Source organism: Sciurus vulgaris, assembly GCF_902686455.1.
Source record: "Sciurus vulgaris genome assembly, chromosome: 6".
Lineage (NCBI taxonomy): Eukaryota > Metazoa > Chordata > Mammalia > Rodentia > Sciuridae > Sciurus > Sciurus vulgaris.
Window position 1 is genome coordinate 83,479,169 of NC_136466.1, and position 18,105 is coordinate 83,497,273.

At 31.3% G+C, this 18,105-nt stretch overlaps 1 protein-coding gene across 26 annotated transcripts in view; it reads right to left on the reverse strand.

Annotated features, from left to right (window-relative positions):
• Nucleotides 1-590: 590 nt before the first annotated feature.
• PPIP5K2 (diphosphoinositol pentakisphosphate kinase 2) overlaps nucleotides 591-18,105 on the reverse strand; it is a 102,379-nt gene continuing 84,864 nt past the window's right edge. For 5 of the 26 annotated variants that reach the window (XM_079145847.1, XM_079145827.1, XM_079145838.1 and 2 more), the window contains 6 exons: nucleotides 16,536-16,655; nucleotides 15,597-15,659; nucleotides 13,814-13,873; nucleotides 12,091-12,228; nucleotides 8,414-8,539; nucleotides 591-2,242 (listed from right to left, as the gene is read on the reverse strand). In XM_079145847.1, coding sequence (XP_079001973.1) covers nucleotides 2,130-2,242; nucleotides 8,414-8,539; nucleotides 12,091-12,228; nucleotides 13,814-13,873; nucleotides 15,597-15,659; nucleotides 16,536-16,655 — 620 coding nt within the window. In that variant the 3' untranslated portion in view covers nucleotides 591-2,129. Of the gene's footprint in view, nucleotides 2,243-8,413; nucleotides 8,540-12,090; nucleotides 12,229-13,813; nucleotides 13,874-13,893; nucleotides 13,942-15,596; nucleotides 15,660-16,535; nucleotides 16,656-16,746; nucleotides 16,806-18,105 lie in introns of those variants that run through there. The other 21 variants (XM_079145849.1, XM_079145830.1, XM_079145848.1 and 18 more) reach the window with 10 other exon arrangements.

Genomic DNA, 18,105 nt, shown 5'->3' on the forward strand with positions numbered 1-18,105 from the left:
GGAGTTTTCTTACTTGCAATGAAAAATAGTTAAAGATAAAAAATTTAAAGACATCGAAAACAACATATCCAGAAGCAAAGATGCATTACATATAAACATGTATATAATATATATATTTAATTTAATATCTAAGTATTATTTAATATTAAAAGTTTAGTGGATTCGACAAAGGGGAATGAAGGAATAGGAATGACAGTGGAATGAATTTGTGTACATATATGAATATATCACAGTGAATCTCAACATCATGTACATTCACAAGACTAGGATACCAATTAGAATAAGATACATTCCAGGCTTGTATAAATATATCAAAATAGATTGCACTGTCATGTATAACTAAAAAAAATAAATAAATAAAAATTTTAAAAAAGAAAGTTTTCTTCATTCTTCCTACTTTGAAAGTTAAAGAGAAAGAGATAAATTTACCAGGAGCTGGGGTTGTGGCTCAGTGGTAGAAAACTCACCTAGCATGTGTGAGGCCCTGGGTTTGATTCTCAGTACCACATAAAAATAAATTAAAGGTATTGTGTCCACCTACAACTAGAAAAAACATATATTAAAAAAAAAAATTACCAGCTAAGTCACTCTCTGATTCTGGAAAGAAAATATTTTAATTCAATTTCATTTAAAAAATGAAAGTAGTTTACTTATCCCCATAATAAGCACATTAACCACATTTTCACATATAGAAACCTTAGGTACATTCAACTGTTTATAAGACAAATCTCCATATAGTACACTTACATTCATGTGAAGTATCTAAGCTTATTAACTTACATAGATTTGCAACTTTTGCATTTGGTATCTTTCAAAATGACTAACTAATACACTTATTTTCTAAAATTCAGTTCATATATGATATTGTATTCATACAACAAGGATCCAATCATTCTTCTAAACAAACTTCCAGCTAAAGTTTTAGCAAACTCATTTACATAACTTGCAATGCAGGGTCTTCTCAGTAGGTTGTACTGTTTGGTTTATAGTTTAAGTCACTTAAAATGGTTCACAATTATTTGTGCAGCAGGGGAAAAAGCACCAAGGAAAATAATTTTTTTCCTAGATAAAATCACAGCATAATGATCTCAATTTCCCTTTAAACTTTAACCATTTGAAAAGATCATTTATTTCAAATGTACAATCTTTAAACTTTCTCAGTGACATCCACTGGTACAATCTACATAAGAATGGAAATGGTAAAAACAGCTATACACGATACCTACTAACAATACAATTCAGTTTAACATTAACAATTTCCATTTTTGAGCTGAGTTCTTTAAATCTAAAAATAATCTCAAAATAAGTATCATACTTATAAATTTCTTAGCTATAGATCTTAAAAAGAAAATTTAAAGGTGCCTTTCCTGCCAATATATAAAACAAAAGTTTTCTTGATGAACTAAGCATCTTTTATGGTAAGAACATATATAAAGAAAATAGTTTCTATGAATTAATATAAAAACTTATGTGCATAAAGATGAAATTCTCCCAATTGTATATGCAACATTTTAAATAACACACAACAAAAAATTCAAAGCACAGCTTGAAAAAATAACCATGTGTTAATACTCCAGTCATTAAATATTGTAGCATATTGAGAAATTTTTTCTTAATTGTTATTAAGAAAAAAATTTTAATGTAAATGGTCAATGAGATCTCTTTGGAAATATACTCTTCAAAAGTTCCCAATATATAATCTTGCCTGTCAAATTTCAACCCACATTAAAGTTATGTTTATAGCTAACATATAATTCAATGAGAATACAAGTATGCACAGAGGCCACTCATCAGACTCTACTTTGGTACAGGCCAGCTGAGATTTTGTTCTTTTTCTTTACCACAGGCACATGGTAAACATATTAATAACAACAGACATTTATGACAATTTTGCAACTCACAAAATGCTAATAAACATTATTTTAAACCTTTCCAGATCACAACAAAAATTCCTTACCTAAATATAAACAAAGAACTCTAGATTGGAAACATTTTTAAACAAATACAAAGATGTTTAAGAAAAAACATAAATTACTTGCTTTGATAGTTTTCAGTCAAGGTTTATTACATTTCTTTTTCTACACAAGTGATTTTTCTAAGTATAAGAAGTTCCAGTTTCTGCCAAGATTTCATTTCTTTTTCCCAGTGTTTTTTTTCTGTTCATGCACATCTGTTTTGCTATTTACACTCTTTTTCCGAGATGAGGTATTAGCAACAGGTGTATCAGAAGGTCCACTGGGAGCTATACAAAAAGAGAAAAACTAATGTTTAGATTTAAACAAGCAATACACGTTTAAATAATACTGCTGAGTTATTACTGTCATCATTGTGATATAAAGAAAACAGCAACATTTAATATAATGTTTAAAAAAAATTTTATTAGTTGCTGATGAACCTTATTTATTTATTTGTATGAGGTGCTAAGAATCGAACCCAGTGCCTCATACATACTAGGCATACATACTAGGCACTGAATCACAATTCCAGCCCCTAATATAGCATTTTTAGCCTTTTACTTTTAAAGAATTCAGCATAGATATAGAAGAAATAACAATGGGCTATGTTAACAAAATAAATTTCTCATTTTACTCTACATTATTCCTGGGAGACTAATTCACTTACACCATTTTTAAGTATATGCATTGCACTAATGACTTAAATTTATAATTGTTGTCCAGGCCATTCCTTTTGTTCTAGATATATACATATATATCTAAATGCCTTCTGGAAGTCTCTTTATAGATATGTGATAGGAAACATAAATTTAACATGCTTAAAAGTGAATTCATCATTTCTCCTATAAAAATAAATTTCCTCCTGAATCCCTCATTTCATCACTATATATACAGCTAGAAGTTAGAAAATGAGAAGCACTCTTGGCTTGGGATACATTTTTCTATATCTGAACCAAGATGAAGGCCTAATGAGTCAACAAAAAGTTATTCTAGGTGGAGTTACATTTCTACTATGGGAGGGCATGCTCCTATTTGATTAATATTTCTGCAGATAACAAATATACACTCTATGCAAAATTTGAAAAACAAGTACCTAAAAAGATACCCAAGAAAGAAAAAAATTAGGGAGTTACTGGAGAATAATCAGCACTTGTAAGAGAATAAAACAATAATGGGGATGAGTTTCCCCCATTTTAGTGTTTAGCCTGAGAAAAGGCCCCAGTCTGTACCATGTAGAATGGCTAATCTAACATAAACCCAATCACATTATCATGAAGAACCAGATAACAAGTATTAGGAGAACTACAGCTGACAGGTGAGAAATGTATGAATGCTGATCAATCTATGACATGAGCAGAATAAGCTCCAAGCTGCCCTATAGGTTAAAAGTGAACTGAAATTTGAGCCATCACTCACTTCAAGGGACATAGTTTTGCAACTGGGTTCAGATTAATCCTTTGTTTAACAAAACAAACAAACAAAAACATTCTTTGGAGGAACATACCTAAAATAACAGAATCCAAAGTTTTATAACATATCATTCATAAGGTCTAAGTTACAATGCAAAATTACTCAAGCTAAGAAACAGGAAAATGTCTATCTCCTCAAGAATGAGCAAAATGACAAAGATCAATACCGAGAAAAGTCTTCACAGATAAGATTTTTAAAGCAGCAAATTTAATTATGCTCTAGGACAAAGGAAAATGAGCTAACATGAAGTATCTGCAAAAACAAAACAAAATACCTACAAAGAAGAATCAAACAACTAAGTAAATTAAATAAAATACTCCTGGGAGCAGTGAGTGGCACATGCCTGTAATCCCAACTACTTGGGAGGATGAGGTAGGCCGATTCCAGGTTTGAGCTCAGCCTGCAACTTCGTGAGACACTGTCTCAAAATAAAAAATAAAAGGACCGGGAAGTAGCTCAGTGGTAGAGTGTTTCACCAGCACGTGTAAGGCCCTGGTTCAATACTAGGGAGTACTGCAAACAAAACAAAATAAAACCTGGCTGGGTTTAGCAGCTAACTGGGGAGGGCAGGTAAAAGTAAACACCAACACCAATTGGGATTTCTACCAAACAGACAGACAAAGAAAAGGAAAGTCTTAAGCAAACTGCCCAAAGCCAAAGTGAAAAAAAAAAAAAAAAAAGAAACCTCTGGAAGCCAAGCAGAGAAAAATAAAGCACTACTTATATGAAAAAATTTAAATTAACTAAGACTTTTTATCAGAAACTATGGAACCAGAAGATAGAACAATATCTTCAAAGTACTGAGAGAAAAACAAGTTTCTACAAAGAATTCTTTACCCACCAAAATTATCTTGCAAGAATACAGAATAAAGACATTTTTCAGTCACAATAAAATGAACAGAATGTGTCGTCAACAGACTGGTAGTATAACAAATGTTAAAGAGTTTCAGGTTGAAGGTAACTTCAGATGGACACACCATACTTCAAGGAAGGAATGAACAGTATCAAAAATGGCAAATATGTGGATAAATATATGGATTTTTTTTGCTCTTAATTTCTTTAAAATATGACTTTAAATCAAGTAATATTATATTATAATATTTATGATATATGTGGAAGTAACACATACCCATATGAAAAACAATGTACAAAAGATGGAAGGAGGGGAAGGTAAAGAAACCTGTATATTTGTAAGCTTTCCATATGTTAGTTTAGGTGATATAAAATTAACTAAAACAAAAGATGGAAGGAGGGGAAGGTAAAGAAACCTGTATATTTGTAAGCTTTCCATATGTTAGTTTAGGTGATATAAAATTAACTAAATAAAGAATATATATTTAAAACAATCAATATAATACAAAAAACCAGGCATGATGGTGCACACCTGTAATCCCAGCAGCTCAGGAGGCTGAGGCAGGAGGGTCACAAATTCAAAGCTAGCCTCAGTAATTTTGCAAGAAACTGTCTTGAAATAAAAAATAAAAAGGGCTGGAGATGTGGCTTGGTGGCTAAGTGCCCCCTGGGTTCAATCCTTGGTTCTCCCGGCCAAAAAAAAACCCAAAAAACAAAAACAGATGTAGTAAAAAGTCAATAGGTACATTAAAATGCAATAGTAAAAAATGTTGAATTAATACAAAATAAAAAAGGAATAAACAGAAAATAAAACAAAGTAGTTGACCTAACTCAAACATATTAATAATTACATTAAATGTTAATGAACTATAAACACTGTAACTGTTAGTGATACTGTTAGAATGTCAAATATATGCTATTTTAAAATGTTATTCATACGAGTAGACAAAAATACACTTTTAATATAAAACTATATACAGTAAGTCTAGGACAGCTGGAATAGATATATTAATTTCATATAAAATAAACTTTAAAGCATTACTGGAAATGAAGGACAAATATTGTTATAATAAATGTAGTTAAATACATTAGAAGATATAACAATCAAATATATATGTTACTACTAACAGAGCTCCAAAACACGAAGACAAAATTTACCAAATTGTGGAAGACAATTCCACAATTATGAGTGGAGATTGCTTTTCATATAACTGGTAGAACAACCATATCTTCTCTCTGTCCCCACCACCTGCCAAGACCTATATTTGAACATTATCTACAACCTTGATCTAATTAATGATAAACCATATCCATTAAAATCAATTAACCACAGAATGATCAATTTTTAAAGTACACTTGATACAGTCAAGATAATCCAAATGTTAAGTCATATAAAAAGTCTCACATTTAAAGAACTGAGATCATACAGTATATGCTTTGTAACTGTAATGGAATTAAAAAAGAAATTGGTAAAAAGATATCTAAGAAACATCCCAAATTAGAAGTTGACCAACAGACTTCATACCACTTTTGTGCAATGCAATTAAAGTGCTCAGAAGAAAACTTAACAACTTTAAATGTTTACATAACAAGAGAAGAAATATCTAGCAACTAATGACCCCAGAAACTAGAAATAAAAATAAGCCAAGGTAAGTAGAATGAAGTAGATAAAAAGCAGAAATCATTTAAGTATAAAACAAAGAGAAAAAGATTGAGATAAAGTTGGTCCTTTGAAAAGGCCAAAAATGTGGTTAAATTTTTGCAAGAATGATAAAGAAAAAAGAGAACACAAACTACCAGTGGACTACAACGAGGTAATGGTAATAACCTTGTTCATTAAAAAGATCACTAACAATGATGCGGACACTGTAGTCAAAATGAACACATTCCCTGAAAAATACATGGTACCAAAACTGCCATAAAAGTGAAATGGAAAATTAATTCTACCAAACATTTAAGGAAGAAATAATAATCTTACAAAAACTCGTTCAGAATTACAAAAGGAAGAAATTCTTCTCAAATCATTTTGTGAAGCTAGAATTACCCTGATAACAAAACATGAAAAGAACATTACAAAAAAAAGAAAACTATAGATCAAGATACTTCAAAAATGCAAGAAAAAAAAAATAACAGAATGAATCAAAAACTATTACCCTAGGTAAATGTATGATTACACAAATGGTTTGCCTCTACTTCATGTACAAACAGAGAAACAAGATGTACCCCCATTTGTTTACAATAAAAATGAATTTTTTAAAAAATGCAGATGTGAAAATTCTCAAAATTAAGTCCAGTTCATTTTTGTGGCAGTTTTGGGGTGTGTGCAAGTGTGTACGTGTGAGTGTGGGTGATATATTATGACCAAGTAGAATCTGTCTTAGGAATATAAAGTTGGCTTAATGCTTGAAAAAGTCAAATATAACTCATATAACACCATTTTATCTTTATTATTTGAAACTATTTATGTACTAATAATTATAGTGAAGATAATTATTCAGTAAATACTGCAGTTTTATGCCCTGATTTGTTACAATGTACAAGGTTCAAATCTACTTAAAATATTGACTCTAATGTATAAGGCTGGGTAATCTGAATAAGCTATAATCAGGTATAACAGAACAAATCAGCAGTACAGAATATCACTGAAGTTCTTGTTTTGATAGCCATAAATACATTATCAATGGAGGTTGTTTGGTGGGTCTTGAAGGATGTGAAGGAAGTAAGAATCTTAGAAGAAAAAAATGGCATGACCGCTAAGGGTATTTGTTTGGGCAAGAAGTAGAGTTTGGCTACAGTAAAACAATAATAGAAGCTACCATTAAGTGAGTGTTTACAATGTGTACTAAGTACTTTATATGTTCTTATATTCATTTTTGATAACTTTTTCTTTTTTTCTTTTTTTGTACAGGGGCTTGAACCCAAGAGTGCTTAACCACTGAGCCAAATCCTTAGCCACTTCTTAAATTTTGAGATAGGGTCAAGGTACATAGGGCCTTGCTAAATTGCTAAGGCTGGCTTGATGCTTCTGCCTCAGCCTCTTAAACTGCTGGGATTACAGGTCTGCACCACTGTGCCTGGCTTCAGACAACTTTTAAAGTGATACCATTATCTTAAATTTATGACTATAAGACTAAGGATAAGAGAGGTTGTGTAAATTACCCAAGGTCATATACTAATAAGTAGCAAAGCTGAGATTATAATGTAGGTTCCCTGACTCCTAAGCACAAACTATAAGTCAAAAGAGCATTTTGAAAGCACTAAAAGGAAGAAAAATATCTCCAATGAGGTTATAATAAAAGCACTGGAGCTATATGAAATGTTCTGAGGAAAACAAAGGATAAGAAAAAACGAACAGGGTTAGAAAGTCACTTTCTGGATTAGGAAAGTAGAAATAATCATCATCCAACAGGAAAGTTTCAACTAGAAAAGTATATCGTATAAAGTATTACTCTTTCTTCTGAATCAGAGAAGTGAAAAGAACACCAAGATAGAGTTATACCTTGGAAGTCAAAGTAAGAGAACATTTTAGGAAGTATCAGTATTATAATCAAATGTGCCAACTTAAAATAGAAAAATGTGCTGATAAAATATAGCTGAATTTGGTAGTTATGCCATCAGACTGAGAATAGAGAATTAAAATACTTTAGGCAACAAGAAAATTTTTCTTTTTTTAAATACAGAATGATGCTTAGGCTCAATAAAAAAGCAAAAGGAGAGGGGCCATGACTTAGCTTGGATAAGTGTTGAATATGAAATATATTTTATTAAATGATGCAGGGGGAGGGACAAATGATTAACATAGACAAAAAGGAAGAGACCTAACAGACTATATAGATTTTTTAAAATATTTTCTATTTGTATATGGACCTTTATTTTACTTATTAATTTATATGCGGTGCTAAGAATCGAACCCAGTGCCTCACACATTCTAGGCAAGCGATCTATCACTGAATGAGGACCCCAGCCCCAGGACTAGATAGATTTAAGTTAAGACTATATAGATTTAAGTTAGGATAGGATAATTACTCCGGAAAGTGCAATGACCCTACTGAAAATAGATTTCACATTTAAAAAGCAAACTGTTATCAGTCCCCTAATTGCTATGCAGGATTCACAAACTCGGTCACATCTCTAACCTGGTTTGTTGCTTGTTTTAGTACCCTTTAAGGTAGCCGGTGGAGTTGGGAGGATCTTTGCAGGTGTGTATGTATTTAAAGATACTTTTCTTCGCATTACTGGACTGGTTCGTGAGGCAGAAAAGACTGAAAAAAAATTAAACAAACGTAATAATTTAATAATTTCCTGCCAATTCTATCTTAACAGTATAGAAAAATTTTTATGACATAATTTAATGACTCTAAAAATATGTACAATAGTAGAAAAAATAAAAGGCAAAAGTCTGGAGAGTAAATTCAGCAAAATCATCTTTCACATAAAAAGGCAATTCTCTCATGGTCTTACCCAAATCATTGATCTGTTTATATTGTAAATACTAAGCACTTTAAAATTATACACCAAAAGAATGTCAACAGGAATAGTGCAACAGACTTAATTTTGTTCTGCCCTGATAGAAACTGATGTCCTTAAGGGATATGAGAAAGCTGATGGAACAGTCAGTAATTTTTAAGACAAAATCCCAATAATAAATGGGAATTCAAGGATGATTCCTTTACAAACACAATGGTCTACTAAATTATTATATTTAAGAATAAACTAACTAGATACAAGTAGTTAAATAAATCAGATTGTCTTCTTTATTACCCAGCTAAGATTTACAAGATTTTGCTATTTAGGGGGAAATCCAGACAGCAATACTCAGTGTGCTTTTGAAACTCAAGATGTGGACCAATTAGGGCAAATGTGACACTGGTGCTTGAGATCTATGCTGAATGAATATATATATATGTCACTGGTAGAGCTCAAAGTGGTCACTAATGAAAATAATGTAGTGAAAAAGTCCCTAAAACAACATATAAAGCACTATATCCTTACTTAGTTTTCCTGCTTCCACACTTTTATCTTTTTCTGTTAATTAACTTTCATCACTAACTTGTCCTTATTAGTATTCCTATTCCTTTTTATCAAACCTGATATTGGCAGTGCCCCATTTTAAGTTCTTGCAGTTACCATACATTTAGAAATTTTTGTCCTAGATGAGGAAAAATACCTTCTTGAACACCAGTGGAATTAATAATGTCTTCTGCCTTGTTATAGACACCACAAAGTAAAAATAGTTCTGTATATATGAAGCTATTTCCTTGTCAATTCAGGGAATTTAAAAAAAAAAAAAATTTTTAGTAGTGGAGATTGAACCCAGTGGCACTTAACCACTAAGCCACATCCCCAGCCCATTTTTTTTTTTTAAGAGCCAGTGTCTTGATAAAGTTGCTTAGAGCCTTGCTAAGTTGCTAAGACTGACTTTGAACTCTAAATCCTCCTGTTTCAGCCTCCCAAGCCACTGGGATTACAGGCATTTGCCACTCTGCCTGGCTCAGGGAATTAAAATGATGTAAATGCAGTGCATTTAGTAAACATAAATTCTTCAGTTACTTCATAAAATGTAAGATTCAGATAGTTCCTTCATAATCAGGACCATTATTTTCTTCAAAATTCAAAAGAGTAAAAAACTGAGGCTTTAGAAGACCTAGATTTAGTCTTGCTTAACCACTAACTGATCTTCTTCAATTATGTCTAAATGTTTCCTTTGAACAACAAACTTCTCTCAAATGATATTTTAAATATAATGGATCAAAGCAGGTACTGTGGATGAGGTAGCCATGGGAAATACAAGCCCTAACCATTCAGCTTCCTTCTTCTCCTGTGGATTGCCAAAGGCACTTGGGAACACAGTTTAATATGAATGAACGATATTATCTATAAGGTTTATCTGACTCTTGAACTGTATTATGTAATTTATTTTTTCATCTAGTTTTCTTAATAACTAATTGCATGAGATTTCAAAAGAGTTACAGGGATAGGGCTATAATTTATATCCATGAAGAGTTATATACAGAAGAGTTAACCAGAAAAACTGGAAAGGAAATCTAATATCCTTTGCCTCATTAATATACCTCACTAATACACTGATTAACTGAATTCACTAACCACAAAATGAAGTTGTCATAAGATATCAATGCCACAGAATAAATCTTAAAAGATTATCTTTTTAAAAATATTTCACTAAAATTCTACTTTTAAACATATGTCATTATTGCTGCTATTATCTTGAAGTTATTCACTGCAAATTTTCTAAAAGTAAACAGCATTGATATCTACCTTAAGTCTTCATTTAATTATGAGAATCTTTTTAAAATCTCTATTTTAAGATTTAAAATTCCTATCCTAGGAAAACAATGAAATATCAAATATAAAGATACAAGGCTACGCTAAAATTTCTTTAGTTATCTACTGTGAAGGAACGGCACTGTCTATTCTATTAGGGTTACAGACAACATAAAAGGAGTTGAACTTCCTTCATTTTCCTGACTATGACTTTATAGCTTACTATTTCATTTGAAGCATTGTAAATGTTCAGAATCAGACACATTAATATGCAAGATGTGAAATTAAAACCTACTTCCCAAAGCCATCCCTAAAATAAAATATTTTAAAACATTCAAATCAAGATACATTTCCGTTACCATTAGTGACTGAGAGCTGACCTCCATTTCAAGAAGTGAAAGAAAAGGGAAACGTCACTACATTGAAGAAATGTAGAAACACCATCCGGACAGAATATAGAAAGTAAATAGTGTTCTGGAATTATAAATGTGAAGGCCCAGGAAAAGGAAGAGAATAAAAGCAAGACATGAAAGTGATGTTTATTCTAATAACTATAGGATGTTATTTTGTTTGTGGGCAAAACATTTATAGCACCTCAAAAAAAAGGGAAGGGTATGCAAAGAAAGTTTGTTGCTCTTCTAGGATATGACTAGAATAGCAAGATTCTTATCTTTAAGCAAAGTACTTCCTCTTAAAACGAGTACTTCTCAAACTGGAAATTCTAACATTTTGAGGTATGCTATTAAGTTGAAAATGACAACTGCTAGTTGGCTTCTTTACATCCCAAAAGGTAGGCTGGAGCATTTCCTAAAATGAGGTCCCTCAGAAGTGCCATGTAATTTTTAATATTAATGAAAAAATTTTTTTCTTAAAAAAAAAAATTTTAGAAAATCTAGTTATACAGTGTTCTCCACAGAACTTCAGTCTTTTATACTAATGTAATTTTACTTCTTCAAAGGTAGGTGGAATATAAAGTTTTCAAAACTTAGCTATGATTCCTATTCTCCATGCACATGAATTAACCTCTTCAGAATATTTTCTAAGGAGTACTATCTGGAAAACTGCTGTCCTCATTTGCTCCCTTTAATTAAGAGCTCTTCCAAAGTAATGAGATGGGGGGTGGGAGATGGGTAAGTGTGTATGTGTGTGGATTAATATGGACTAATTATTTTGTAAATTATTTTATAAGTTATTATGTACTGATATGTAAAAGAAAAGTGATACTACTAGCAAATTACAGTTTAAAAATAGTTATGACTCTTTATTATGCTGCTGACTTCAATTGCCAGTTTGTAGGTTTTTGGTTTTATTTTCTCTCCTTTTTGTAAGAAAATATTTTGGGAAGAATCAAGAAAAGTGGTTCACTGCACCTTAAACAAAAGAATTACTAATAATGTCCCTCTAAACTCCTCCTTCCTCTTCTAAAATTCTATTCAGTACTACTATTTGAGTTTGTATATTTTATAATTTTTATCATATTTAACAATTAAATAGTAATGTAAATTACTTGTAAAGTAAAATTTCCTACAACCTTCAGGGGTCTTCCGTGGAATTTCATTTGATGGAGATGCAATAGATGCAAGAAATTCATCCACCTGCTTTAAAGAGAGGGCATTGTGAAGAGTTTCTAGAGGACAAATAGATGGCACCATGGAATACAATTCAAAGCCTGCAAGAGAAAAAACAAAAACAAAAAAGTAAAGTTGGGTGTTTTCAAAATCAATAATTGAAAAGAAAGATGGTCACTGCTTAGAACTGGAAAATTTAGGTCTTTTCAATATATCTCATGCAAACACACAAGATCTCCCAAGTCATGACACCAGATGCTATGCAATACAGGTTGAAATGTGACAGATTTCACTTTACATGCACACGAATTCCGTCTACATGAGCAAAATCTAAGAGTAATACTTAAGAAAACCTAGGGGGAAAAAGACAAGGTACAATTTTTCAACTTTTATCTTTTAAAACCAGGTCTATTCAGTAGATGAATAAACTGATGTCATAATGAGTCCTTGATGCTAGAATGCTAAAGGTAATTTCTTATCAAAAAACAGTTGCATGATTATTTGTAAAGCATGATTTTAAACACTTTTCTAGTCACATCAAGGCCAATAATACTCTCTAGTATGATCCTAAGATGATGTTCATTCACTTAGAGTAGAATTAAAATTATGAAACATATTTCACCTACCTTTACTGAATTAACACCAATAATTCTATTATTGGAAGTCACTGACTGAGTAAAGTTAGGTCAAGTAAAAAGCAATACCAATTACAAATATGTTCATATTTAACAATAGCAGAGAAATGCAAAAAATTCATGTAATATTCATGCAGCTATGTATTAATATCGTCAGTGAGATAAAAGCACTTAAACACACGGTTTATTTTCTTAAACCAATAGGATACAGGTTATTCACTTTTTTTAAAAGAAAATTATCTATTTATTTAAATTTTATTCAACTGAATGGCTTTTAAAATTGCTTTAATATACTGTTAAAAATAACAAGTCTTTCTTCATGTACTCTTCCAAAAATCTAAACTAATTCTCCTTCAAAGAAATACTTTAAATATTTAAGTTTACATAAAAATCTTACACCAGTAATTAAAAAGTAAGAATTAACTAAATTCAGACTGCAAAATAGACCCTGCTTCAATAAGCATGTGCTCATTTTAAAACTGAGTGCTATTTGATTTTCCTCCTTAAATTTTGGTAGGAAATATGGACCCAAGAACCACTGAGGAGATTCCCAGTTGGAACAGGAAAACTTGATTAAAAAGGAATCTAATCTTACTATGAAAATAACCAAAGGGTTTACAAAACTGATAAATTTGATTTTTACTTGCAAACCAAAGCAAGACGGAATACTGCATATACTTAAAAAGAACTATAATATTTTAACAGCACTTAAAACACCTAAATACTAAAGAAATTATGCTTGCACAATTGTTATTTTCTTTTTCACAGTATAAAATTCATGCAAATAAGTTCAAACCCTTTCTTTGCATAACAGACCAAAATAAACAACGTGTTCTTTCTCCTTTACTTAGGATGTTTATAAGTCTATTATTTTCTTTCCTTCACCTGCTATTATTTTATAGCAGGCAAATGACAATACAATCAAGTTCCTCAGGACTACAATTTTCCCATTTATCTTTAGTAAACATTTTATTTAAAGCACAATGAAAGGGTTAGCACAGCAATTTAAAAAGCCACCCTGCTGACATGTTTAGAAGCTATAAAAACATACCACTGGAGCCTAGAAATTCCACAGAGGAAATGGACCAGCACCTATAGAGGTGTAGGTGTTCTGCACAGAGGCCCAGAAAATAAGGCAAAGCACTGTCAGAAGATACTTGTTTCACCATGTTCCTTGAACTAAAGATGAAGGAGGGGTAAGTCCATGATATGTGTTAAAGATGGAAATAACATGAAAGTTAGGGGAAATAAAAAGTGAAAGGAAGAGTCAAATGACAATTCATCAGACAGATAAGACAACACAGCATTTAAAAAAAAAAAAAGAAATTCTGAAAACCCAAAAGAACTATTTCTATAATTGGAAGAAATGTATTTTATATGCATTAAATTGTATAATGTGTAGAAAAAGCCACATTTAAAAAATATCCTAAATCAAAGAAATATAAAATTACTCTATTTTCTTTTAAATTTAACAAAAGAATTTATTATTATTTTTATCTTCAGTTAAAACAGAGTTCTCTTCTTGATAAAAACTGGAAGCCTGATTTTAAGCACATAAGTATTTAGCTTACAACTATAGACAGTCTTAAACCTGTAATATTTCTTCTTAGAATTTTGTAAATTGTTTTTCTTGTGACTTGTTTTTCTTCTATGAGGTTCTTATGTATGTGATATCTTTAGAAGATGGAGCTGTATCAAATAAAGACCTTTTTTCTTCAGAATGTAGTATTTAAACAGCTATACTGGAGGGAAAGCACACTAAACTTTTGTTGAGGATACTTTTATTTGTTGCGTACTAGAGTACTGTTCCCTAGATGTGTTGTTAACGGATCTGAAAGGGGAAGATGATCACAAACTTAAGTTTCATGAAAGTTTCAGTTTTTGAAAGACTTATTTGTAGTTAAAAAATTTAAGAAAATTCCAGGGATAAAAGTACCTCATTCCAAATAAAAGCAAAAACCTTTACATTTAAAAAAATTCTTAGGTTCTGTAGTATTTAAAAATGATTAGTAAATACTCTCTTTTGCCCCATAAGATTAAGTTTTATGTAAAAAGCTGCAATACTGCAATGATTCAATTTATAAATGCTGGTCATGAAACATTTTTACTATTCAGCCTCAAAAATTGTATTTAGCTGAATTGGGTTTCTGGACTTTTTTTTCTATCAGGAATACCCCAAATTTTAAGAAAAAGTAATGGTAACAAAAGGAATTGGTTGCTTGATAACAGCAATCCATACTGCCACTAGAGGACAAAGTAACTGCTGCTCAAAGTTTTCAAAGTGTTCCAGATCAAGTCTGGTTTTGTTTTAGGCAAAGTGCCAGGGATAAATGTTACATAGTGAAATCTGCATCACCTGGTTCCCAAGAAATTTTCAAAGACACTTCACATTTGACTATTTGATACAGTTCACTCTGTATTTTTGTTAAATATCTCAATAAATCAACCATGTACAAAAAAAAAAGGAATTAGGAGAAAAAAATTAAAATGGTTAATAATTAAGAACAAATTAATACCAATTTTTACAGTTTAAAAATTTGTGTGTATTAATCATTTGAGAAATTAGAATTTTAAGGTATTATTTTAGGATTATAACTCATCATCATTGTGCTTAAGAGTTTGATGAGTAACATTAAATTATTGTATAAATCAGAGTTGAAAAAGGGAGCCAGCCAGTATCACTAATTTGGGTGAATAATAAGTTGGGATTGTATGCCAATTGAAATTAAGAATGGATAATGAATGATACTGTATACCCCACATTTTGAAATAAAAGAAAAAATTAAAAAGGGATGAAGCAGGAGAGTATCTTTTAAAATAAAAGCAAAACGTACCATTGGTTGGGTGTCGAGCAAATGAGATAGAAAACCTTTTAACAGCAGAACCGCGTGTGGCGTCTGAGAAAGAGAAAAACAGGTACCTGAAATTTGTAACAGCTACCAAAAGAAGAACACTTAAAAAAAAAAAAAAAAAAAAAGAGGGGGAAAAACAAATATAGAAGGAGGTTAGAATTAGGTGACATGCAGAAGGGACAATGAGAGAAAGTAATAAGCCATATACTGGTTAAAAGCAGTAAACTGGCTTGATGATAGAGGCAAAATGTTTAATGAAATATAAAAAAGAAAGAAAAGCAGAATGAGCTGGCAATTTTGGTAAATCTAAGTTTTACTGATTAAAATAAATTTGTGGATATATAAGCAAAAGTCTTAAATAATGCTGATCCCAAAAGCTAAAGTACTCCATTTAGCAAAAGGGACCATCTTCCAAGAGTCTCAAAGGCACTCTGAATACCAAAATCTCAACTTAAAGTATATTAACAACAGTGAGAGGATCTCCTTCAGCTAGGAATCCTAAAATATTCTTTCTATGGTTATTTTTGTAAAAATATTACCAACTTGGTATTTTCTTCTACTTAAACATTTCATTCACCTTAATTAGTTCTATATCAATAAGTAAGACAAGGGTTAACAATGGACAAGTTTAAAAGATCAAAGAAAATTCTTTATACTATGGATTATCAATTATTTAAAAGAAGAACACACATGATGCAAACTACTTACTGTACAAGTACTTTAAAAATAACTACAATTAATTGTTTGATGGAACATGGATCCAAGCTGTGGATAACAGAGAGCACTGATAATCATTTAGGTAAAGGGTGCTAGGATTCCACTTGAATCAGTCAGTGGCTTTAGATGTACTTTTGAGAAACACTGCTCATGGGTGTGTGCATGAGTGTAGGTAGGAATCTGTGTGTGCATGTGTGCACATACCATCTATGCAGCCAGAAGAGGTCAGCTTTTTACGATGAGTACGAGCATAATCCTGTAGGTTAGGTGCGCTTGAAGAACCCCCGAGCACCGAGGTGCTAAACAGGCCCGCACAGTGAGACCCTGATGGGAGTTAGAGAAAATACATACAACAACGGGTGTTCTTCCATTCACATTGGGAATTCATGCAGCATGCAATCAACATGGCTCTTACCAACACACAGGCAGCCTTTGGCAGTGCCTTGAACAGGCTCACAATATGCTTGTAATGTTCTACGGAACATTACAAAATGCTTCTAATAACAACTATGTACAAATGGGGTAACTTAACACTTAAAATGCTATCTCTGAGGAAAAATATATGCCTTCACAATAATTAGATACATGTACACTTAAAAAGTCTTAAAAACATTATCATAAAAGTCAATTTAGGACAAGAAGGGATTCTGATAAACAAATTGCAAGAGTAGGCTATATTTAAAAAAAAAAAAAAAAAAAACCTTCTCCTAGCATAAATTATTATATTAAATCAATACTCTTGAATGTATGCCTATAAATGAAGAATCTTTTCTGATCCCCCTGAATTAGGGATTATCAATCTTTTTTATGAAATAAAGTATATCAACTTATTTACTTGTGAGACCAGAAAAAATAATTCCTTTTCAGTCACTTGGGCCTAATCCACTTTAAATTTCTCATGGTTCACAAATGATTCAAGATCTTAATTAATAAAGCCCCCAATAAAACATGCTTTCAAGTAAAATACAGCCAGTACAAATTGATATTCTGTAGCAAAAGTCTGTACTCAAGAAAAACTTTCACTACTGGAGAAGAGTAAATAAATTTCTATCCAATATACTATGCTAGTACATTAAGATGGTATAATATATACATGTCCATTAAAATACTGTGGGAATATTAAAAGTTATCAATATAAGCTATTAAAGTAATTAACAAAAGATCATCAAATATGTAGGCATCAACAAAGTTCATATACTTAGTATAGAGACTGCAATACATACACAGTTTAAACTTATGAAACCTATGCTTTTATTAATCTGTTTAGACAACTATTTACGGAAAAGAGTAATGATATTACCTCATATAGTTTATTAACCAATGAGCTTAAAACCAATGAGTTTGGGAAAGTGTTCTCCAAAGTTGCTCTGAGTGTTAGCAAAGAAACAATTATATTCTATAGTTCAATAGAGAGTAAGTCTGCCACTGCACATTAGTTCTGCTTTGGTTTTCCTTAAGAGCTGCTCCAAAATAAAATTAATTCACCCAGATAGGGTTTGAAACACTCTCTACCTAAAAAACCTTTTTAATCAGAAAAATAGATTTTTTTTTTCATGCAATAGCACCTTTTAATCTTTACTGACTAGGGAAATGAAGTTTCCCTCATATATTAATTATATAGTAATAGGTTAAAAACTAGCATTGGCAAATGGACTAAGGCATTACCTTAGGGTTATACAACAAAATTAAACAATTTAAAGTATCAAAACTTTACTGTGTATTTGAGTTGTATAATTCAACATTTCTGAATTAGTACACATCAAATAAAAACTAA